Source organism: Zeus faber (genome assembly GCF_960531495.2).
Source record: "Zeus faber genome assembly, chromosome: 15".
NCBI classification, from domain to species: Eukaryota; Metazoa; Chordata; class Actinopteri; order Zeiformes; family Zeidae; genus Zeus; species Zeus faber.
This window is the reverse complement of record NC_137194.1, coordinates 28,196,958-28,221,709: the sequence shown is the minus strand read 5'-3', so window position 1 is coordinate 28,221,709 and position 24,752 is coordinate 28,196,958. Positions and strand designations below refer to the sequence as shown.

The window sequence follows — 24,752 nt, the reverse complement described above, 5'->3', positions numbered from 1 at the left end:
GTTCTGTCTGACAGGCCACAAAATTCCAGTTCTCTGCCAGTGCCTGCCCCATGTGTGTGCGTGTGTGTGTGTGTGTGGGCGTGGCCATGGGGGTGGGGGGGACGCTTCAGTGCTCACGTGGGTATACGAATACTTTTCCTTGGTCCCCCTCCTCCAGTCCCCCCCAACCCTCCCTAACCACCACCACCACCACCACCACCACACCTGTGGTGTAAGTCCTCCATGTACATCTGCGGCAGTCTGTCACAAGGGAGTGGTGGGGGGGCGGGGTCATTGTGGAAGTTCAAAGTTCAAAGTTCAACCGTGTGGGCCAGACAAACATGGTTGTCTTCCTAGTTTGTATCTTTTTTCCAGGTGGATTGGAGTTGGTGGAGGGTTCCCGTTGGTAGGGTGAAGTTCTGGGGGAGTGGTCATCGGGGTTTGTGACGGTTGCCGACGTGGTGGAGGAGGGGTTAGTTGCAGGCTGGCGTGTCCCTGTGCGTCGCGTCCTTGTCACCGCCAGACTTGGGCCACAGCTGCTGCTGCAGCTCCTTGACCACCCTCTCCAGGTGCTCCCGGGCCTCCCGTTCCTGCAACAGGTCGGCCCGCAGCTGCTCCCGGTCAGCCTCTGCATGCTGCAGCTTCATCTGGAGGTCCTCGATCTGGGAGGGGAGACGAGACGGGGAAACAGTTTAAAAACCTTCTTGTCCTATTTGATGGGTTTCTACATTCACACTGACGTTAGCCAGGATCTTGTTTATCACCGGTTGCCATGGTGCCACAAATACATACCGGATGTTCAATCACTAACCACAATGTGACAGAAGTAAAAACATCCACACGGCAACATCCAACATTTCTGCTGCTGTTTTTTAAATGACGGGTTTACAAATTGCAGTGTCTCTTTTTGTGATGAGGATGGGGGGCAGGATGGGGAGGAGCTTGTTTTGTCTAATCTGCAGTTCTCTTCTCTCCCTTCTGTTGGACTTTTTGGGCGACGGACGTTTATTTTCAATTGTGAAGGACGGCGATGTTCGTTTGTTTGTTTTAGCCCCCCCCCAGACTCTCTCTTTGTCTGAGTTTTCACCCTGACCTCAAGAAAACCTAACCTCCATGTCTAAGAGTTTATAGTATACAGTATACAGTTTATAGTACTGTATATAGGCAATGCTTTTATTTTAAGCTATTGCTGTGTAAAGTGCCCATCTCGTTGAGGTCGACAAGATTTCCTATCCGCGAGATATGTTGCAGCGGCTCTTTATCCCCAAGGACAATAGATTTGTGAAGCATGTGACATCGCCTGTTGACCTGGCAGAACCCCAATGGCTCATAACAGAGAGGTCGCTATGAAGCTCAACTGGTTTTCCTCAAAACACCACCACCGCCCCCCGAGATCAAAAGTTGATTTGCATAATGCAGCTCCCAGCATCCACCCTGGTTTGTGGCAGTGAACGTATCCCAGAATGCAGTTGTATGGCAACATTGCAGTCAGTTCAACAAAAACCGGATTTAACTTGCATAAGCAGTTTCCTCTGTACAGGTCCCCTCCTGTACTGGGTACACCCCAGTGCGGATGAATTCCATCCACACTGTCACGCGTGTGTGTGCACCCACCTGTGCCGAGTACTTGGCACGCAGGCGGCCGGCTTCACAGCCCTTGTCGCAGACCCGCAGCTGCCTGGCCTGCTCCAGCTCGCGCTTCAGGCGAACACGCGACTCGTTGGCCTCCTTCATCTTCTTCTCGCTCTCGACCCGCAGGCGCTCGATCTCCTTGCGCAGGTTGCGTTTGGCCTCGGTGGCCTCACGGAGTTTCTCCTTTTTGGCCACCCGCAGGAACTCCAGCTCCTTGACAGAAAGACGAAGGTCAGTGGAGGTTAGGCCGAGGGAACGGCTGGCAGCGGCAAGCTTGTACCGTTGACCGGTCGACACTTTGCGAGAAGCCGCACATTTAACTTCTCGTATAACTGACAGTGAGTGAAAATAGGACATGGGAAAAGGTTGACAGTTGCCACGGGCTAAAATAACACGGGAGTCTACGGTGTTACGTAAGGTGTCGAGGTTTACATGTACCTCAGACGAGGGCAAACGCCTGCCTTTACATGGCCACACCCCGTAGCCTTCTCATGGGAACCTAGCATTAGAGACAAGCGCGTCTGTCATCGGGCTTGGTTGTTTCCTGGAAACGGACCCAGAGCACATGCCAACACACACCCATTGCTTTTCATCGAAAGGCGGGCTTGCTCAATGCCACGATATTTTTTATTTTTTTTATGAGCAATTGCCGCGGCATTTCCGCGGAGTTCCCCTCGCAGCTGTTTTCTTAAAAATGTACATTTTGACTGCCTGTTCTCTCTCTATCGCTCTCCCGAGCTTCTCTATGTGTCAGAGGTGAAGTGAAAGTGGAATGTTACACACTTGAATCCTCTCTGTCAGGGTGCCTTTTTTATGTATTATTATTTATACTTACCATACTTTTTTACTTACTTACTGTATATGTATTTATATTCATATACTGTATAAATACATTTGTTTTTTGTTTGTTTGTTTTCCCTGCAACTCACCCACACATCGCTCCCTTGTCTGCAATATTTTTTTGTTGGTTTTGTTCCAGGACCAAAATAAACCTGGAAGTCTGGCAGTTTCCCCCCTCCCACACACACTTTTCACAGAAACATCCGCTCCCATTGTTGTCAATTCCCGGGGTCAGGCCGCGTTTAGTGGCCAGTGGTAATGACTTGTAATCCCCTCCTGTATCTTCATGCCTGCGCTTAAGTACTTTTGGAGAACTTTAGCAAGTTGTCCCCCACCTCATGGTGAATTGTGGGGCCAAGTGAAATTCGAATTCCTCCACAACGCAAGGTTTTCTGGGCGACCGTCTGTTCAGGAGCTACAGACAAATGTGCTTGATGTACGCCAGTTTGGATGAAAAGCATCTGCTTAACAGTATTTGCTTTAAAAACCGAAACAAGTAAGTCACTGTTAAATTGGGTTCTCGTTCTTCCGTGTCCCTGGGGATTGGCATTCCATTTCAAATTTCTTTGTCGTTTTCAGAGAGAAGTCAAGCCAAGGTTTTCCAGTAGCTTTTAACAATTCCCTCAAACTTGCAAAAAAATATAATAACTTTGTATTATTCTCATTTATAATTTATTGTACTGGCTATTCGTATGAAGTTATTTCAATCGAAGGCTGAAATTGAAATATTGAAATGTATAAAATAATTTATAATTTATACCCTCTACACCGCGTTCCAAATTATTATGCAAATTGGATTTAAGTGTCATAAACATTTAAGTTTTTGTTTTTCAATTAAACTCATGGATGGTATTGTGTCTCAGGGCTCTTTGGATCACTGAAATCAATCTCAGACACCAGTGATAATTAGTTTGCCAGGTGAGCCCATTTAAAGGAAAACTACTTAAGAAGGACGTTCCACGTTATTAAGGAGGCCACAGGTTTCAAGCAATATGGGAAAGAAAAAGGATCTCTCTGCTGCCGAAAAGCCTCAAATAGTGCAATGCCTTGGATGAGGTATGAAAACATTAGATATTTCACGAAAACTTAAGCGTGGTGATCGTACTGTGAAGAGATTTGTAGCTGATTCAGAGCACAGACGGGTTGGTGCAGATAAAGGCATAATGAGGAAGGTTTCTGCCAGACAAATTCATGGGATTAAGAGAGCAGCTGCTAAAATGCCGTTACAAAGCAGCAAACGGGTATTTGAAGCTGCTGGTGCCTCTGGAGTCCCGTGAACCTTAAGGTGTAGGATCCTCCAGAGGCTTGCAGTTGTGCATAAACCTACTATTGGGCCACCCCTAACCAATGCTCACAAGCAGAAACGGTTGCAGTGGGCCCAGAAAAACATGAAGACTCATTTTCAAACAGTCTTGTTTACTGATGAGTGCCGTGCAACCCTGGATGGTGCAGATGGATGGAGTAGAGGATGGTTGGTGGATGGCCACCATGTCCCAACAAGGTTGCCGCGTCAGCAAGGAGGTGGCGGGGTCCTGTTTTGGGCCGGAATCATGGGGAGAGAGCTGGTAGGCCCCTTTAGGGTCCCTGAATGTGTGAAAATGACCCTGGCAAAGTATATAGAGTTTCTGACTGACCACTTTCTTCCATGGTACAAAAAGAAGAACCGTGCCTTGCGTAGCAAAATCATCTTCATGCATGACAATGCACCATCTCATGCTGCAAAGAATACCTCTGTGTCATTGGCTGCTATTGGCATAAAAGGAGAGAAACTCATGGTGTGGCCCCCATCCTTCCCTGACCTCAACACTATTGAGAACCTTTGGAGCATCCTCGAGCAAAATATCTATAAGGGAGGGAGGCAGTTCGCATCAAAACAGCAGCTCTGGGAGGCTATTCTGACATCCTGCAAAGAAGTTCAAGCAGAAACTCTCCAAAAACTCACAAGTTCAATGGATGCAAGAATTGTGAAGGTGATATCAAAGAAGGCTCCTATGTTAACATGTAACTTGGCCTCTTAAGATGTTTTTGATTGAAATAGCTTTTGATCTCAGTAAATCTGACCTAATGCTGCAAATTCAACAAAGGACCATTTTCAGTTTTTTACAACCTATAAAATGTTTTGAAACTCTGTTGTGCATAATAATTTGGAACAGTGCATTTTGAGTTTTTTTATTAAAAAAAAAATACTTTTATCATTGGGAGGTTTGTTCAATAACATTCGAATTATACCCTAACGGTTGATGACTTGAAAATTATACTGACTGTCGTTTGCGTCGACTATTTAGGAAAATCAGAGAAAAATATAATTTGCATAATAATTTGGAACACGGTGTATACGTACAGCAATAATTTATCCTGTGCATAGAATTATTTTGAATTATCGCATTTTATATATTTTTTATATATTTGGCTATTTCTATTTTGTTCTGTGGCTAGTGTGTATATTTGCTTATTTTTTAAATATTATTGTTATTTTATTGTATTTTTTATTTAATTTATTATTTGAACCTTTTTTAAAGTACAATTTTGCAAACTTTTTTTATGCTTATTGTCTGTCCTCACCATGACAAATTCCTTGTGTATGACAATGCACTTAGAGGAGTAAACTCATTTGGATTCTGATTCTGAAAAACTTGGTGGTTCATTTCCAACAAATATATGAAGCATCGGCCCATGTTTCTCTGGGTCTGGTTTCAATGTTCAGCGATTCACCGATGCCGGTCCCCAGACCAGCGGTTTCATTGCAAAATGATAAAATGGAAGTGTGTGAGTGAGGGCACGCCCTCGGTCCTACCTGTTGCAGGCTGCGCTTGGCTTGCAGGGCCGAGCCCAGCTTCTCCTCCTGCTTGACTCGCATCTTGACGATCTCGTGCAGGAAGCGCTCCTTGGCATCCTTGGACTCCAGGCCACTGTCCAGGGCCTGCCGCAGGGTCTCCAGCTCCGACTCCAGGCCTGACTCCAGAGGGGTCACAGCAGTGGCCGCCAGTACGGTGCCCTCGGCAGACGCCATTGCTGTGCACGCGGGACCCGGGGCCCCTGGTGAACTCAGGTCCTTGGCCGAGCTCGGCGAGGTGAAGGATGGTGAGGAGAGGGAGGAAATGGATGAAGTGACTGTGAGAGAGAGAGAGAGAGAGAGAGAGAGAGAGAGAGAGAGAGAGAGAAAGAGATATACAGAGATAAGAGGGGAAAGATTGGATGGATTAAGATTTAGCGAGATTTTGATGCATTTCTTTTAAACATCCCTCCAACCATTTTCTTCACCTGGTTTGGCTAGTATACATAGTACCAATGCCTCCCTCAAGCCATTCGTCATCTGGTATGATCCAAATTGTACAGATCACAAACTCCATTTCCAGTGGAAGCAGTATTGCAGGATTCAAGTCTTTGAAGGAGCACTACGGCGGTTCTAGCTGCATCCATTCTTAACTTCATTTTTTAATATTTACTGTTTAAAGTGGAACATTTCTAGCCACAAGTTTGATATTGCAAAATGTTTTAATGTTGTGAGGTTCACGTTACAAATTCAAGATTCGTTGAATTAAACGCCAATGCTGAAATTGCCCAAAAAAAAAAAGTCCTGGAGACGTAAATTATCATTTGTTACCGATTCACAGCATTTCCCCTCTGGTCAAAACACTTTGACCCGCAGTTTCATTCGGGCCCCCAGCAGATACTCACATTCCTCACGGCTTTCCACTTCGATCTCCACCTCCGAGTCTCTTTCCTCCGGGGCCGGTTTGAGGGTGGCAGTCGGAGGAGGGCAAAGGACCTCAGGAGCGGGGACAGGGGCAGGGACTGGTGCAGGGGCAAGGGACTGGGTCTGGGTCTGGAGTGGCTGTGGCTGTGGCTGGGGTTCTCCGGTGGCTCTCCTCTTGCGAGGCCTGGTGCTGGCATGGGCCCCCTCGCCCGGCGGCTCTCCTCCGCTTGGGTGGGATGTGCTGGGCACTGATGGGGACATGGGCCCCACCTTGCCCAGGGGCAGGGGAGTGAGGGCCACGTTGGGCGCCACAGTGTTCTCCATGCTCTTGTAGTTATAGAAGCTACGAGGGGGAGAGACAGTTTGTTCATGTTTTTTTCCCCCAGTTGCTTTGGCAATATTGTACTGTGTGTAAAACGGCCATGTCAATAAAGCCTCATGAATTGAAAGGAATTGAATTGCGAGAGAAAGAGAATGAGAGCGTTAGCTTCTAAATCTACAGACTTCGCCGGTGGCCTTATGTCACGCTTAAGCAAGCCAGCTGTCTGTGTTGTGAGAAGGGCTATTGACATTTAGTTCGTTCTATAAGCCCCTGGCTATCTAAGTGTAGAGCAGAACAAATGAACGTGCTTTTTTCGCGACATTCACTTGGAGTGAAACTGGCCTCTAAGGGAACCAGAACACTTTATTTTTCCACAGTATATACTATGTGTGACGGCCATTCTTAATCAGAGTGTATGTGGTGCCCACCTGTCTCTCAGCAGGGCCAGAGGGCGACTGGAAGCATCCTTGTCGCCGGCAGAGAGGTTGGGGGACCAGGGTCTGAAAGCCGAGGGCCTCTGCCTGGGCTGCATCATACAGTTAAGCCCCTGGGGCAAAAAGGAAAAATAGAATGAATATACAAGAATGTAACACCGAAAGCAACTGAAAGGTCTGAGAGGCCTGCAGGATAGATTTAGTTCAATGGATTTGGTTTGGGGTCCTCTTTTGGGCAAATATCGATCTTTCCGGGAGCCGTCAATCATGATATAGTGGCGACATTAGGTTACATAGGTTTCTCAAACTTCACCCCCATGACAGTAAGCAAATACCTACTACCACCCAGGGGCGTCTCAGGTTACGCCCTTACCCACCCGAATCCACTGACCCACATGGGCGCAGCTTGCCAAAAATCTTAATTTAGGTGTTCCGAAGCGTAGCGTAGTGTTACCCTAACATCTCTGATACTGAGACATGCCCAAAAGTCACACGAAAAGAAAACAAACAAGCAAACAAACACATCAACGACAACAACCGACCTTATGGGCCGAGGCGGAGAGAGACCATAGCCAATCGGGTTGCTTGTCCTTCTCGCTGGGCGGTAGTAGCACAGACGGAAAGTCTTCATGTTTCAGCTTCTTGGGCGGGATGGGGTCGGATGCCTGGGAATAACAGAGGAAAAAATGGCAGATTTCAGTTAATCGCTCGGAGGTACATGGTCAGGTTGTGTGTGTATGTGTTATGTACATGTCTGCTATGGCTTGTGACCGCACATCAGGGTGACTGGAGTGTCTCTCTCTCTCTCTCTCTCTCCTTCTCTAACTCACACACGGACGCACACACACACACAGGAACTGTCATTGTCGCGGTTTTTCAAACCCGCTCACTTTGCACAGAGGCTGGCTAAAGCACAATTCAATATAGCCGAGTGTTTTTGCTCATGGCCAGCCAAGAGAGGTAGCAGAAGCGCACTAGGTCAGTCTCTCTCTCTCTCACTAACTCTCTCTCTATCTATCTACTTATCTGTCTGTCTGTCTCTTTAACACATCTAGCCACAGGGACAGACAAGAAGGGATCTGTTCATGTTGCAGCCGGGCTCACTCTGTCTATGACCTCAACCCCCTGCCCTGCTGGCTGCGGCTGTCACCGATTGCACACACACACACACACACACACACACACACACACACACACACACACACACACACACACACACACACACACACACACACACACACACACACACACACACACACACACACACACACACACACACACAATTGATGGTGTTCAGTCTTGGGGGAAATAAATAAATAGAAATAGTAATCAATAAAACCGCGTCAGACGCCTTAAAGTCCCTGTAAAGCGAAAATAAATGTGTTATGAGTTTGTCACACCACAGAAAAAATGTCCGCCCAGCCAAATTTGAGTGAAAATCGCCAAATGTGTAAAATTTGGTTTAAAAATTGTGAAAAAATAGCCAGTACCTTCTGCTCTGAGATGCTGGAGGCGTGTCCACTGTGTCCAGACATCGAAACCACACCCAATCGCATCAAATGTTTACATTGGAGTAAATTCCATGTTTAAATTTTCCTTTGCTGAACCCAGTCCTGTGTCTCTAGTTGTTCACCTCAAAGCGCCGCTGTCTGGCTGTGGGACTGCCTGCATTATATTTAGATTCACTTTACAGGGACTTTAAATGTATGCATTACTCCAAAATAATACATCTTATTCCACATCCTCCGCCCAAACATTATAATTAAAAAAAAAACATTGTGGTCACGTGCCTCCCATTCTGGGTCAGATGTCTGAGCACGTATTCTCATGCTTCCACACCCCCGTCGTTGCACACACACACATTCTGCATGGCATCTGTGTTGCCTTGCAGGTCACCTATGTGATGCCGGGGGCAGATCGGCCGCAGTAAACTGTGAAACGGACAGCAGTGGCGTTCCAGGGTACAAATTCTCTCTCTCTCTCTCTCTCTCTCTCTCTCTCTCTCTCTCTCTCTCTCACTCTCTCCCTCCCTCCCCCCACATCCATCCAAGGAGCCCCTGTGGGACTCCAGAGTGTCCTATACTTTGGGAGTGTCAGCTCCATTCCTTTGTAGGTGGTTTATCTTAACGGTCACCTCCTTGTCCCTCTCCCCTCGCTATCTCTCCTTTATCTGCTGGGTAGGGAACGTTGTGGGGGCCCCTTACCTCAACCAGCCCCGCCCCACCCCCGAAAGATGGTCGCAGTAAATCTCCAGTGAAAAGTGGAGCGGTAGAGCCCCTCCACGACTGGTGTTTAGTTTTAAAGTGGTAATCCTTAAATCCCGTATTTCATACATAAGAAACGGCCATTCAGGACACGTCAGGTGATGGAGAAAATAGAACAACAGCAACAAATCGATCGTTCAGACAAAGGCATTTTTTGGGATGAAACATGGCGATAGTGGCGCCGCCGCTTGCGGTCGCCTGCGCCGGCGCTCCGGTTCCCTCCCTTGCAGGAGTTATACACCAGGAGGTGTAGTAGCAAAGCCTGCAGGATCATGAAGGATCCTCATCACCCCAACAACAGACTGTTCCAGCTGCTGTGGTCGGGCAAGCGCCTCCAGTCACACAGCGAGAACAGAGAGACTGAGACAGAGTTTTTTCCCGCAAGCCATTAGAACTGAATGCTGACCTCACCAGGGGTCCTCACTGAGCAATACACATAGGCTCCACTACCTACTGTACTATATGTAGCATACTGTACCGCATACTGTGTCACTGTTCAGGGTTGTTCGTGATGCCGTATTGCTGCGCCGGATTATCCCAAACACTACCTCACTTTATTCACATGCCACTTTAATGCATATTCCCTTTATCTATTCCATTTTATTTTAATTTATTTTATTCTATATATTTTTATTTTATTCTATAAGTATTCAACTTACTGTATTACGTTTTAGGAGTCAGTTAGTTGGTCTATTAGAAAGAAATTTTTCCGAGGACATATGTGTTTTCACCCGGTGCGTTGCATTACATTTCACTGCATATATGTATAAAAGTATGTATATGTATGTGACGAATAAACCTCTTCAATCTTGAATCTTGAAACAATTGGAGGGTAAACTGGATGTGTTTATGTATAATCCACAAGACGATGGATTTACACTTACAGACGACGACGGAGTTAAAGTGACCGGATTGGGGGGGTACTCCAGCTCCAGATGGGGCTTTTTAGGTCATCTCAGCAGCGACTAGGCACTACAGGTAGGTACAGCGGCTGGCGGATCTGTCGATGGCCGCTAATCTGTGGCGCACGCTCTGACGTGCGTGTGCAGCGAGTTCAGCCAATGCCACGTGCCAGGCCGCGTCTCGTGGATTAGCCGCTGCCAGAGTAGCGGCTCTCGACCAGGGGCTCCAGTAATCTGGGAACAGGACGGGGGTGGGGGGGCGGCGTTTGGGGTCAATGACTGGCAGCTGAGCCGCTGGGATCAGCACTTGGAGGGGGGGGGGGATTACCACGACTGCAGATTACTGGAGGGGGGCGGAGTTGATTGAGGTGAGGAGAGGTGCGACGGCTTTCCTCCGATAGAACGATTCTTTAAAGATATAATAGGAGGGATGTTGAGCTAAGTTGTCAGTCATTCTGTCCTATATTATTTGTGACCTGTCTGTCTGTCTATCCTTTCTTCCACCCACCTATCCATCCATCCTGATAGATGCCTGCAAGAAGCCTTCATAGTCAAACCAAGAAGAGTAGTATGTGTGTATGTATTTCTGTGCGTTTGTGTGCGTGCATGGGCTGGTGCGGATTACACAGCATAGACAGGATGTCACACCTCCAAGATAAGGCCCTCCGATTAGGGGCGTTGTGTGCTAAACATGCCCAGACACAGGGTGGAGAAGGCCCTCTCGGTCTCTATAGCCCTGGGCCCCGGAGCAACGGCTTCTCGCTGAGAATCTCACACCCCCGCTGCACCCACCGTATCACACACACACATGCATGTGCACACTTACACCCTAGTCCTGCCATCGCCATACATGGCGTATTGCTTGCATGAGAAAGTCACAAAGCGTCCAGTCATGGGGGGGTGAACTAGAGGAGGGTCGGATGGATGCTGAAAGGAAATAGTCGGAGTGGCAGACAGGCTTGTCCCAGCTGCCACGGGGGCCCCATGGTGGAGGTTGGCATATCGCATGTGTGTGTGTTCGTGTGTGTGTGTGTGCGTTTAGGGCAAAGGTATGTCTCAAATTAACTATAGGCCTGTCCTTGGGTGAGTGTCTGGTCTTAATTCCCACGAGTGTGTGTCAGGGCTGTGAATTGGTAATAAATGTGTCATGATCAGTATTGGTAACGATATTATTAACAAATATTATCTGTGTTTATTGAGCTTAAAAACAATTGATAGGCAGGCTGTTTAAAGTAGGACATCACCAAGGCATGTCGATTTAGTCGCTGTCTCCACTGCCGGTGTGTTTACAAGTGCAACCTACTCACGAGGGAGGGGGCGGGGCCTTACTGTCTTACTATAGTGACAAACGTGGTTGGCTAAAGGTAAAAGGTCAGCTTTAGGTCTCCCTTATTGATTGGCTGTTTTGTCGCCACTTGCCTAACGTGTCTACGTGCATGGGTAGCTCAGCTAGAGAGATGGCAGAGAGGAACAGCCTTTACGTTGTGGAAGTATTTTCATTATTTTGAATTTGTGGGTGAAAGGGACAAGAACATCACACTGAGATGGGGGTTTTCAGTTTTGGTAAGGCAAAAGTACTCTCAACAAGTTTATTTTTTAATGGCAGTAATCTTTTAATGTAACCAGTTACATTTAAAAGTAATGTGACCCAACACTGGAACAAAAAACGGGTTAGGGTGAAAATGCAATGCATTTCAACTTGTGTCACTGTATTCCAAAAATGCAGTATACCAGAGATGATATGTGAACCGGGTCCATGTACCTTGCATTAATTAGATTTCCTCCTCCGAAACAACCCAAAATAGAGTTAATATATAAAAGAGTAATAGAGGTTTGCATGATTTATTGTTCAATGCAACCGGTCAAACACGAGGCTTGCTTAATATCCAGAAATCAAAAATTGCAACAATCAGGTGATTTTTTACATATCACATATTTTTTTTTGTGTTTTTGGCTCTAGATAGTATGTAACCTGTATGCAACAGGTCGGGTGCAGGACGCCACAATGGCATCTCTTGAGCCCAATAAAACATATTTTCTCGGGCGAAGATCTCTGGCCTATTAAAAGGCGGCCATAATGATAAAAACAAGGGGTGGTGGTTTGCAACTGTTGTCATGAAAGCACATTTGGGTGCAATTAAACCTCTTAGTGTCTGCACCTTCACTAGTTTTCAGGTTGGTGTTTGAAGGACTGCGAGGGGTGGGGGTAGCATTTGTAAAGGCCAGACGTAATCTTCCTGACACACACCCCACGGCTCAACACACACTTTACCGGGTGCAGTGTGCTGAGCACACTCGGATATGTGGATGGGCGCTCGGGGCTCGCTGCCGAGTGGGGCGGGCTCACTCTTGCGCGGGGCGTGGGTGGGCATGGGTCTCCCGCCGGCTTGGGGCGGGTTGTCGGTCTGTTGGCGCGGGACCTGGCGCGGCACCTGGCTCCGGGCCTGCGGTCCGTGCCTGGCACCCGCAGCCAAGGGTTCTGGGCCTGCGGCTGCGTCTTGTGCCTGCTCATGGGGGTGGGTTGTATGTGTGCGTCTCAGGGTTCTCCTCGCGTTCCCTTCGGGCTTCTCTGGGGGCTGGGGGGGGTCTTCTGTGGCTGTGGGGCGGGGTGCTTGGGGTTTTCCTGCAGCCGTGGGGTGTATAGTTGCGAGACTCAGAGGTTGCCTTTTCCTCTGCGTGGAGGCACCACAACATAATACCGACCTATACAGCGGAACTAATTGGGATAAGTCATGTACACTCACCGGTGGACACACACACACACACGCACACACATACAGGTGGTCTCATCACAGGCACACACACACACCACCAACACCTGCATTGAAGACAGCCCAACAAACTCCTACTTGCATTCCTTCCTTTCCTCCTTCATTTACTGCCATATCTATGACAGGAAGAGGCCACGTGCCCAATTACTGTTCCAGTTTTCCTGAATCTGATTAACTCGTCACCCGATTGTTGTTTTTCCGTGTACATGTTGTTTATTTCTATGTTCATGTTTTTCCATGTACATGTTGTTGTTCGGTTCTATGTTTATTTGTCTCGCCCGTGGTGATTCTTCCCCTCTTAGTAGTGATCAGTTGTTTATAGACCCAAACATGATAAATAGTTCTCCAAAGAGGGGGGTTGGTGGTGGTTCTCTATAACCAAAAACTGTGCTCTTGTCATCTTATAGGTCATCCACAGGACTGAGTTATTGCAGCAGTTATTGATGATTTAAGAATTAATAAAGAGTTGCATTGCAGGTTGAGAACTTGAACTCCACTTGCAGACTAACTCTGTCCTAGATGCAATAGCATACAAATACTGTGTTGTATGCCCAGCATGCTGACAGCACAGGTTAAAACAACGAACAAAAAAACCCCCATTTCTTCTTATCGAGATGCTTTGGGAAAAAAACATGACGACCGGAATGACAAAAACCGGATGACAACTCCCTCTCTGCAAGCATATCAATGCTTTCTTATGGGTGCAAGTCCCCCTGGTGTGTGTGAGTGTGTGAGAGAGGAAGGGCGGGTCGGCAACAGCCTTCTCATTTCTGACTGTCTGTGACTTTTGAAACCCCTACGCCGTTTGCAGAACACTTCCTCCCCTGTCTGTCTGCCTGCAGCGGTCAAACAACAAATACGCCGCAAAACCCGTTTGCAAATGCTAGCTACTATTGGTGTGTGTGTGTGTGTGTGTGTGTGTGTGTGTGTGTGTGTGTGTGTGTGGGTTCCAATTTTACTCTGTAACCTCAAGTCTGGGCGCTCGCAATTACACAACTGATATGAAGGAAGTGGATTTTTTTTCTTGCCGCTGATGAGCCAATAGGAACCGAGTTCACGGGGAGGTTTTTTTTTCTTTCTTTCTTTCTTTCCCCGATGATGATGGAACCAAGAGTGAGCGAGACAAATGAGAAAATGTGAAGCTGGGGTGTGTGCAGGGAGGGAGTGTCGGCGTTGAAACTTTTGTCTCAAAAAACAATAAATAAAAATTAAAAAAAAAAAAATTTCCTCAGGCAGTTTTGAACGGAGAACTGGGAAGACTTTGTGGTGTGTGTGTTTGCCTTCCAGCTCAAATATATAGCAGCGTTTGTGGTAGACGGCCTGGTTATCTCACCAAAGAAAGAAGAAAAATCGATACAATCTATGGTTGTCTGCCCCATTTCTTCAGGCACTTCCCGTGTTTGCAGCCTGTCTGCCCGTCTGTAAGACTACATGAGTTACACCGTAGCTTGTGGAAAGTCCTTTCTAAACAAGCATTTCCATTCAGAGGAGGCAAAGCGAGCCTTTAAACCAGACTATTTCACACTTTGAATACGACATGGGGCGGGGGGTTGGGTGATCAAAAGCACCGACACGAGACCTCAAGTCGAGGCTCAAGCCCGGTCTTGACACTGGCCATGGCTGCTTAGAAACGAAAGGTTCCTGTTTAGCGAGACATTATTCCCAGGGGCGGCGGCGCTGAGCGAATGTGACAGCACGTCAAAAGCTGGGCTGCCATCGGGAGAAAAACGGCTTGTGGTGGTATGGTGGGAAACAGGTTGTGTTCAGCCCAAAGCTAACATCCTTCCAGACTCCCGGGCCCAGATGAAAGGGCCAAGCTGTTTACATTCTCCTAGTCTTTAGCCAGAAGGATGAGAAGACGGCCCCACCCCGCCAGTGACCTGGCTTTGGCCCTGCCTTCTGGTCTTGTGAAGGGGGCCCCTGGGTCGGGTCGGACAGGTGATCCCCGCCCTGAGGCTAGCTTCACTCTGAGATTCAGCTCCTCATTCAAAAGAAAGTAAGTTGGGGGCCCAAAAACAGAGACGGGCGGGGGGCTAAACAGATGCCACGACACGTCATGGCATATATGTGAAGAAGCCAGAAAGACTACTCTAGCCGCTGGGCCTCGGCACTAACAAGCCAGATGTTTGTGAGGTGTTCAGCCAAATGTTTACAATGCAAAAAAATAAATAAATAAATATTAAGAAGATAGTCATTCGAACAAGATAGACACTAAAACAATGTATTTGAAAATCAAACTGACCTAACTGTAGGTCTTGAGATGAGTAAGCTATCTCGGCGAACGTGTCTGAAGAGAGCCTACTGAGAAAGCATTGGTCATTCCAGGGGTTTCTTCAAGTGAAATGCAACTTTTTAAGCAGGTGTTTTTGATGGCGACATTTTTCCCTTCTTTTATAAGGTCAAGATTAACTTTGTATTTTAAGAAATCAATTTTAGTGTTTTTTGGGGCGAGGTACTGCTCGGGAGCATCTCTGGTCTGACTTTCGCCGGAAGTCGCAGAGATGCAGATTTAACTCGCGGAAATGTGTCGCACTCCCCCTATCTGCAGATCTGTGTATGTGTGTGTTTGTATATGTGTGTACACATCTGATGTGTGGGGAGGAGGGTTCAACATGCGGTTAGACCCCCCCGACTGACATAGGGGGAAGGCAAAAATTGTATATATAAATGCAAATCAGTACTGCGGCTGCTGAGAATAACTTCCCGGCGAGATCCCGCGACCCTGCGTTCGTGGAATTCGTTCGAGTGCGCCAACATCGTCGCACACACATACACAAACACACACTCACACAACGAGCACGCAGCTCTGATTTTGGCAACGAACTGATCCCATCGCAGCCTCCTTGGCTGCAGCTTTAGGGAGAACAATAGGTCTTCTGTGTTCAATAAAGCAAATGGCACAATATGCGGTCGCGGTGCAACTACGTGCTGCAAAGTATCACAAATGTGCACTCATATGTATATAAATGCACAAGACGGATCTCTTGTCTTTCCGTGGTGCACACACACCACACACATGCGAGGCCTTTGCAATTTGCATTAGCTGGGTGTGCTGACTACAACTCGAAATGACCTCATCTAATATTCACTTTGATACGGCGCGCCACAAATTTCCTGCACTCAGCACATAAGTGAGCGGGGTTCACTCCGGTTCGGGGAGGATAAAGAGCAAGTGTTAACTTGTTGGAACAAACGTCTTTGTTTGCCAGTGCCGCTGTCGTTGGTGGTGGTGATGGTGGTGTGGCGGGGGGACATTGTTTTGAAGACATACACAGGGTGAGGACACCTGCAAGGCAAAGGTGTATTTGTGTGGGAGTGTGTTTTTCTTTTTTGGGAAGCGAGTGGCAGATGTTCCAGACTATCAGGTGGCGTCGCTGCTTCGGCGTTGAAGCCAAAGGGTTGGGGTGCAGGTAGTACCTGCCCGTACCACCCACTCCCCACCCCACCCCACCCCCCACCCCATCCCCAGCCCTCCCAGCCCCTAAGCCCCTGTCATGCGGCCACATAATAACCCATCATTTATCCCATTAACAGGGAAGCCTCTCCCACATTCCCCTGCTTCTTCTCCAGAGGGAAAGGAGGGAGAGAGAGACAAAGAGGGAGAGAGAGAGGGAGGGGGGGTTATTTTCCACCCTCCTAGCCAAAACAATCCCTAAGCTCCCATTCTGTGTGGCTGGTTTCAAGTAAAACATGCTATTTCCCTCTGACCCCTCTACAGGCCTTTGTTTTGTTTTGGGTTTCCTTTTTCTTTATGGGGGGGGGGGGTCATTTTGGGGAAAAAAAATCTTGCACTGCAAAAAAAAAAATCCCAGAATTGACCAGAACTGTCTATCCATCTATTTACTTTTATCTATCTAAATTCTGTCTATTCTCTGCTATACTGTATATTCTCTCTTCTTCTTGCAGTGTTCACATGACAAGAGGTTGCTTCACTCTGTGAAACTTTTGTTTTCCTTTTACCTCCTTTTCTGGCTGTTGTGCCTCCCATCAGAGGCCTGGTTCCCGGAAGGTACGTATCCCACGTTGGCTAGACAAAACAGCCACAGCTACAGCCGTGCACGCACGCACGTGCACGCGCACACACACACACACACACACACACACACACACACACACACACACACACACACACACACACACACACACACACACACACACACACACACACACACACACACACACACACACACACGCTAGAGGCGGAGCTTAATAGGTTTGGTTACATCCAACACCATAACAGCCCTACTGGCTTGGGATGGGGGGGGGGGTTAGGGGGCGGGGCACACTCCTTACAGAGACAGAGAGTGAGAGAGAGACATGCATGGACAGGGATCAAGTCTGAGCAGAGGGCATCGCTGCAGAAATACAAAGTTATGTATACACACACACACACAGATAAAATACTGAGAGGGATGACAACTAACTAACTCCCCTCGTATCACAATGCCTCCCCACTTCTTCCAGAACAGTGTGTACACACACACACACACACACACACACACACACACACACACACACACACACACACACACACACACACACGGCAAGGGGGAGCAGGATGGGATGGAATAGGAGAGGGGGGTGGGTTTGGGAAGCGGAGCAGGGTCTCCGTTTCCTCTCGCCAAATTTGCTTTGGCAACTGTTTCCGTGGGAATGGCTAGAGACACACAGCTCTCCTTGGTCAGGGACGGGGCTCGGCCTACCACGAAGGGGGAAGGGTCCAAAGCTGGAAATGTGTCTGCATGTGTGTGTGCGTGCTCGTCAGGGAAGAGGAGGAGGAGGGCTGTAAGTAAATACAGCTGGAGTTTTCCATGCCCCCCCATGCCGGCAAAACATGAGCCCGTGGGCTCCTGGGGTCAGCTGTTTATAGAGGGATCAAAGGCTAACGCTAATACGCCAGGGCGAAGCGGGGCCCACAGCCGCATGCTGCACCACTAGCACACATGACACCTAAGCAAACCCCCCCGGCCACAACCCCTAATGGAATGGAAGGTTTACCTTTGCATTTTTTGACCACTTGAAATTGTCCAAAATTGAGGGGTTAGGGAGGGGGGGGGCATTGAAATTGTTGACCAGGAGCCAGTGCCATCACCGCCACCGCTGCAATCTGGGGGAAAACCAGGGCCACCCGGTCGGCCTTATTGGCCTAAAAGGGAGGGCTGCAGTTTCCAAATGGCCGAATCACACTACGAATAGCATCTAATGTCCTCTTCGTGAGGCAGGACAACAATCTTTTATAGCCATCTAAAAGCAAGATAATCTAATTGCCTGTGTTTTAAAAGTTTCTCACATACACTACATTCGTAGTCTAATGGACAGTTCTATTGATCTGTGCGTGTGTGTTGGTGTGTGTGTGCATGTGCTCGTACAGACATCTGTACACTTGCTTGCAGATGAAAGCAAATGATCAGAGTTTTAACAATATTACGTTATTCTCTTACAATAGCCAGCCTGTCCACCCAGCCCTGCTTTCTGTTTGTTGAAAATAAAAATATGCAAACACATTTGTGTATATACAGTATATATATATATATATATATATACACACACACACATATTGATTTGGACTTCGAAGTGGCTGTTAATGAGTTTGGCGTTAAGCGGGCACGTGTGAAGGGAGGGTGTGTGTATGTGCATTTGTGTTTTCCTTTGGTTGTGTTTGTGTGTGTGTGGAGGGGGGGATCTCGAAGATTGGGGAATGCACGGCATAGGGCATATTTCTGCTTAATGTGTAATGTGCCCCAGGGTTGAGGTTGCATGTGAAAGGGTTAAGTCGCATGGCAGAGCAAATACATAGCTTGGAGGAGGGCAGACGCCTTGTAGGTGTGTGGGTGCGTGTGTGCATGCGTGTGCATGGGGGTACAGTATGAGCATGTAGACATACACACACACATACAAACTTGCAATTTCATTTTTGTAAGTATTAGTTATGGGGCAATGGACACTGGCACCCCCATCCAGCCGAATAAACGGCACATGTCCTCACATGTAACTATCTCACACACACACACACACACACACACACACACACACACACCCACACCCACACCCACAAGTGCAAACAAGTCTCGCGCCCTACAAGCTAAAAAGAAAAGAAGGAAAGATGAAAAAACGCAAAGCAAACACAACCACTCCCACACATCAAAGGGCTTGGAAAGCAAGCCCGGGTTGGACAGCCGTCATTCCATACCCATAATTCACATCTGCGTACCTAAAACAAACTTCCAGCGGTTGCCAGTTGCACTAAGATAGACCCTGCCGCAGCAGGAGCTTGGCCGAGTGCACAGCAGAGCCCCCCCCCCGCACTCCCTGTCTCAGGTGAAGCCTACAGTCAAGAGGGAAGCAAAATGATCCAAAGTTATAGGCTACATTTAACTTTTCCACTCCCGGAATTATGACTTTAACATTTGCTACTGCATTTTCCCGACCTGAAGGCCCAATTTCCATTGAGGTTCATTCAATATAAATCCACTCGAGGCAAGAAAGAATTTCCTGCTCAAGCATCTCCTTGAAGTAGACGTACTCAATGAACTAAATGGGCCTTTCTCCAATCATTTGTTTGTCTGTTTTTTTGCATTTCAGCTCATAATACTTCAAGGAAGTGTTATAAAAAAACAATTTGAATTGGGTTTTTCAATGAATGAACAGTGCTGTCAATGAATGGCGCATGACGAAGGAGATAAAGATGGTTTTCAAAAATAATGAACGTGCGTGTAGTTGTCGGGGTGCTCTATCCTACAGTAGACATATACTACAAAAGAAAAAAGACCTTTGCAAAAAACAACCACTGGCAAAAATCAATACTACTCCGTCAACAAGCGACGCAACCAATCATGTGACGTTTGGAGCAATTGCAGAAGGGGCGAGCTTGACGAACGGTGCTACTGACTATTCATGGACCTCAACTGCTAATTCGACTGCTTGCTAAACTCTTGGCTGTACACCAAACAACTGGTCTTTCAGAAGCCAAGGCGAGGATGAACACAGGCTTCGCTTCTCCTCTCTCTCGGGAGGCTGGGATAAGGTCAGCCGTCTCTGGGTTTGAGAAAACGCGAATGGCCGCTGCCGCCACCCCTCGTGACCGGCAGGCACAACTGAGCGCCCAACAAGACTCCCGACCCTGACGCCTTCCTGTCTTTATAAGACAGGCCGCTCCTGCACACCTCTCACAGAAGCCCCGGCGCTCAGACAGCGTGCTCCCTGTGCAGCCGCACAAAGGGGAGGCTGTATCTCTTGACGGCTCTGTTTGTTTGGAGTTGGGGCCTTAAGTGGTGCCGCGCTAATGCATCCGCAGACGTTGCGAGGGGTCAGCGCGAATGACAGGCAGCGCCTGATGGTGTGAGGAACAAGCCTTCATATGCGTCGGCTACACGTGAAAAAAAACATAAGCCGCGGTGTCAGCAGTGTTATTATGTGGAGAGGTTTGGGGGTGGGGGAGTTCAGTGAAACAGGAGCTTGGATGAATGGGCTGGGGCTGAGTTAAATACAGTGATATACAACCTAGACGGATGCACAGAAAGCTCCCACTGTCTGAATGGTACAAAACGTTTGCCAGCAATATTGTATCATTATTGGACCTGGCTGACTGGGTGTGCTGCCAACATCCCATTAGTGCAGCCGCGGTAAAAGTAGTAGTCATTGGCAAAGGTGTATGGTCACAAAGTAATGCAATTAACCAGTTTAAAGATTTATCTGCCATGGTCATTGTACAGGGTTGCCATCTCTGCGGTTTTCCCCATTCAGGCAGCTTTAGCACTGGAAATGCTTGACCTGGCAACCTCTAGACCCGGCCTTACACCATCCGAGCTTCATGAAAGGTCCACACCAGAGCCTACAGAAGCCTCTACTTTCCCGTGGAGAAGACTGCTCCCACTCAGAGAGGGAGAGTTGGGGAAAACAAACGGCAATTGGCACAAATTAGGTATTTTCCATTTCTCTTCAGATCCAGAGCACAAGACAGTCAATGTCGAGGGCAGCTGTCACAGCAACGCCGCCTGCCACACCACCAGCGCACGGTGACTGTTACGACTAGCTTTTTTGTTTGCGTGTTAGAGATTTGTTTTGTTATTGTTAGCTGTGACGCCATTCCTGATAAGCTTACCTATCAGTCAAACCGGCTGGGTGCAGCATGCCAGGGTTATTATTGCCCGCACGCTCTCAGACAAGCAAATTAGATTGCACGTCTGCATGCTTTAGTAGTGACCCCGCAAAGCCGCTCGGATCGTGGCGGCGCCCCGGTAAAACCTGCAAGAAAAGGCGAGAGACTTCGACTGAAATGGAAACCTGCCAGACAGGAAGTTGGCGGCTGTTATGTGGAAGAACAGCAAAAGAAAAAAAAAAAACGAGAAAGCAGAAGTGTTTCAACAAGAGACATTAGGTCACGTCCTGTTGAGATTGAGAAAGGAAAGGACAATCTTGGGGACGTTCAGAGAGAGAGAGAGAGAGAAAAAAAACCTCAAGTACACTTTCCCACACCACAGAGGCCAGATAAACCAGAAAGGCCATTATGAGTCAATAACAAGTGGAGTTTCGACCACATTCCTACTACCGCTGACTTCTACAAATGTATCCCGAGGGGAGAGGGCTCCAACCTTTGTAACAGATTAGCATTCAGGGGACGAGAAAAAAAAAAGGTTGTGCAACTGTCAATTTCCTTTTTTTCTGCGAAACAGTGAGACTCTTGACACACAAGGCAGTGCAGGGGGGGCAAAATTGCCGCATGGCTAACATACGCTGCGCCCGCATCTACATTAGTCCCATCTCCATGTCTGCAGGGGCCCCTCGTCTGCATTGGCAAACTCATAACACGGCATCGGAGGGCATTAATGGTCCAGGTTGTTAGCGAGCACTCCAGTTGCCACTGTGATGGAATGTTTTCGGACAGCTTTCAGACACTTGGCACTAATGATGTTCCGCATGCCCCGTGGGCAGCTGGGACTTTTTTTTCCACTCTCTCTCTCTCACAACCCTCCCCCCCTTCTCCCCTACCCTCAATCAGTGCACTGAACAATTAAACCAGTAGCTCTGCAGCAGCAAGTAGAAACATGCCAGCCTGTACAAATTGTCTCGCCAAGGTCTTAAAAAAAAGGTGCGCTGGAGAGAGAGGGCGTGAGAGAAAGAGAGAGAGAGATAGAGAGAGAGAGAGAAAAACTGGTTGGCTGGCTGTGTCAAAATGGAGACGGGGCTGCATAATCAATTATATGGCTATTCCGTTCAAAACTTTGAAAGCGAGGGGCTCTCACACGTCAATGACACCGCTGTTGAATGCGAGCGCAGTGCAGTGCAGTATAACCAATGCAACTGAACTCCACAAGCCGGATTCCAAACTAGCACTAATTGATTGGTTGAGTTCCCGACTTCCGACCTTTCAATGTGTGGCTTTATTATTGTTATTTAAAGCTTTATATTAATTTGAATTTTTTTAAGTGGAAAGCACAATCCTGTGTTAAGCACATGTATGAAGGTGCCATTAAAGATTGACACGTGTTTCTGTCTGTCTTGAACATTTATTGAAAATGAAATCTAAAATATTTGTTTGCTTGGGGGGGGTCTCTCTTGTTAGTGGAGAAAAAAAGCCGGGACAGTCAGTCAGACAAAGAGAGAGAAAGAGAGGACATGAGTGACCCCAATCAATGAGCAAACCAGCCGTTCCGCTAGTGGGAGTGGGGTGGGACGGATGCAGCGCTATCGTAAATCGATTGGCGGCCAATTTGTTTCCGTCGATGGCGTCGGGCTAACGTTGTGCATGGCGTAATAAAAATATAAATAAAAATAAAGACGATAATGGAGCACTTCAGGCCACGCCGGGTTCCGTTTTCCACGGCGCCGGCTGCTGCTGCTGCTGCTGCTGCTGCTGCTGCAGGGATCTGGTATTCGCAGAGCAATATGTGTTGGTGTAGGTGTGTTTGTGTGTGTGTGTGTGTGTGTGTGTGTGTGTGTGTGTGTGTGTGTGTGTGTGTGTGTGTGTGTGTGTGTGTGTGTGTGTGTGTGTGTGTGTGTGTGTACGCGGCCACATGCCTGCAAGAGAAAGAGAGCGAGAGAGGGAGAAAGAGAGAGAGAGAGCTCATGTTGTGTGTCTGGACATGGCTGGTTAAGTGGAATGCACTGCATGTCTAACAGAGACTAGACATCGGTGTGTGTGTGTGTGTGTGTGTGTGTGTGTGTGTGTGTGTGTGTGTGTGTGTGTGTGTGTGTGTGTGTGTGTGTGTGTGTGTATGTGTGCCTGCACCACAGGGACGATTCACGTGCCGCAGTTGCCTCTGCTTTAAATCCCAGAGATATGCCGGCGCTGTGACAGGGCCAGACGGTGAGTGGTGAGCAGATTAAAAACCGGCAGACAATTAGCGCACGTTTCCCGTCGAGCGGTGGAGGGCGAATAGCAATGGGCCGAACGTTGGGGGTTTATTTTGGTGGGGGAGAAAATAAAGGAATCGTAGGTCGGCGGCAGATGTCAAACGCACCTCACGCCAGGGAGCCGGATCACACCGCCCCCGATTGGAACGGAACCGTGGATCCATTCCAGTTCCGCAACCACACCATACATAAACAGTGTACACAAGGTAGGGGGGGATGGATGGATGGATGGATGGCAGCACAGGGAAATAAAGAAGAAAAGAAGGGAAAAAACTGACTAGCAAGCCGCTGCCAGGGTGAATGTCCTACTTTTCACCCATTAAAAACACACACACACAAACACACACACAACATTGCAGCCAAACAGAGCCCTCTTGGCAGAAATGCCAGGGAAAACAGGCTTCCATCAGGCCAGCGTGTAATTTGATAACACACTCCTCCGTCAGGCTTTGATACCTCCACAGTGGTACCAGCCACTGTTTCGTACGAACAAAGTTTTCCGATAGCCAATCCAGGAAGCCAAGATGGCGGTTTGTGGTATAACTGACTTTCAGTTTATATTCTTAGGGCCCGGGTCAATACTCCATTTGGATTGGCCGGGGGGGGGTCGTCGTAAACATTACTGAATGCTCATACATCATAGTGGCAGAGGAAAGGACCGAATATGCATTATAATGAGCACAATCTGAGAACATTAAGAGCGAACGGCGGCAAAATAATATCTTTGGATAAAAAACAACTCGAAATGGGATTGTGGTGTGGGGATGGTGTGGTTTGAGCAGCCACACCTGACCAGGGTTTGGTATTTAGGAGCCAAGGATCAGAGTGGCTGCATACCTGTTGGTTGGTCCAACGAGCAACAGGTAAAACCCCCATCCCCACTCACACTCAGGAGAGGAGCCCTGACATAACACGTGCCCATCTGCTCCTAGGCTTATTCCAACTAGCCCACTCTCTACAATAAACTGGTGTATCTACAACCCCATCATCTGTGTCTTTGTACAGGAGGTCTGTGAAAACGCCACTTGGATGGCGGGTGGTAGAAAGAACTGTCACAGGGATTATCTTGGGTTGTCTCGGGGTCGTCTTGAACCAAATTAGTAGAACAGGAGGCAGGAAGTGCTAAATTGTGCTGTTGTGGTGGTGGGGGTACAGGAGATATAAAAGGCCACATTCCCAAAGGAAGTCATCCAAAGGGCGCACATTGGGGAGGGTGAAGTTTGGGTCATGTTATTGGTTTTTTGGTGTGTGTGTGTGTGTGTGTGTGTGTGTGTGTGTGTGTGTGTGTGTGTGTGTGTGTGTGTGTGTGCCTGTGTGTGTCCCGACGGCAAAAGGACAGTTCACCCGGAGGTGAGCGAGGAGCGACAGACCACGACGCCGTAAACACAAGTCTGAAGTTTATAGCCACTATTTGGGTTTGTTGTTCCAGAGAGTAAAGCGAGGCCGTCGTAAAATGGAACACAACAGACGGAATAAGACGGGAGGGGGGGCTACCAACTCAGCACTAAAGCCTAGGGTCAACCAGAGAGCAGCTACAGGTTGCCTTAGGTCACCAACA

The 24,752-nt window shown here is 48.0% G+C and overlaps 1 protein-coding gene across 1 annotated transcript in view; it reads right to left on the bottom strand.

The window, feature by feature from the left end:
- Nucleotides 1-215: 215 nt before the first annotated feature.
- The window catches only part of skia (v-ski avian sarcoma viral oncogene homolog a), a 65,345-nt gene continuing 40,808 nt past the window's right edge, over nucleotides 216-24,752 (bottom strand). Inside the window, exons 2-7 of the mRNA XM_080015903.1 lie at nucleotides 7,447-7,569; nucleotides 6,899-7,017; nucleotides 6,130-6,491; nucleotides 5,246-5,562; nucleotides 1,594-1,824; nucleotides 216-641 (exon numbers count right to left, since the gene is read on the bottom strand). Of these exons, the coding sequence (XP_079872029.1) occupies nucleotides 453-641; nucleotides 1,594-1,824; nucleotides 5,246-5,562; nucleotides 6,130-6,491; nucleotides 6,899-7,017; nucleotides 7,447-7,569 (1,341 nt within the window). The 3' untranslated portion in view covers nucleotides 216-452. The remainder of the gene's footprint in view (nucleotides 642-1,593; nucleotides 1,825-5,245; nucleotides 5,563-6,129; nucleotides 6,492-6,898; nucleotides 7,018-7,446; nucleotides 7,570-24,752) is intronic.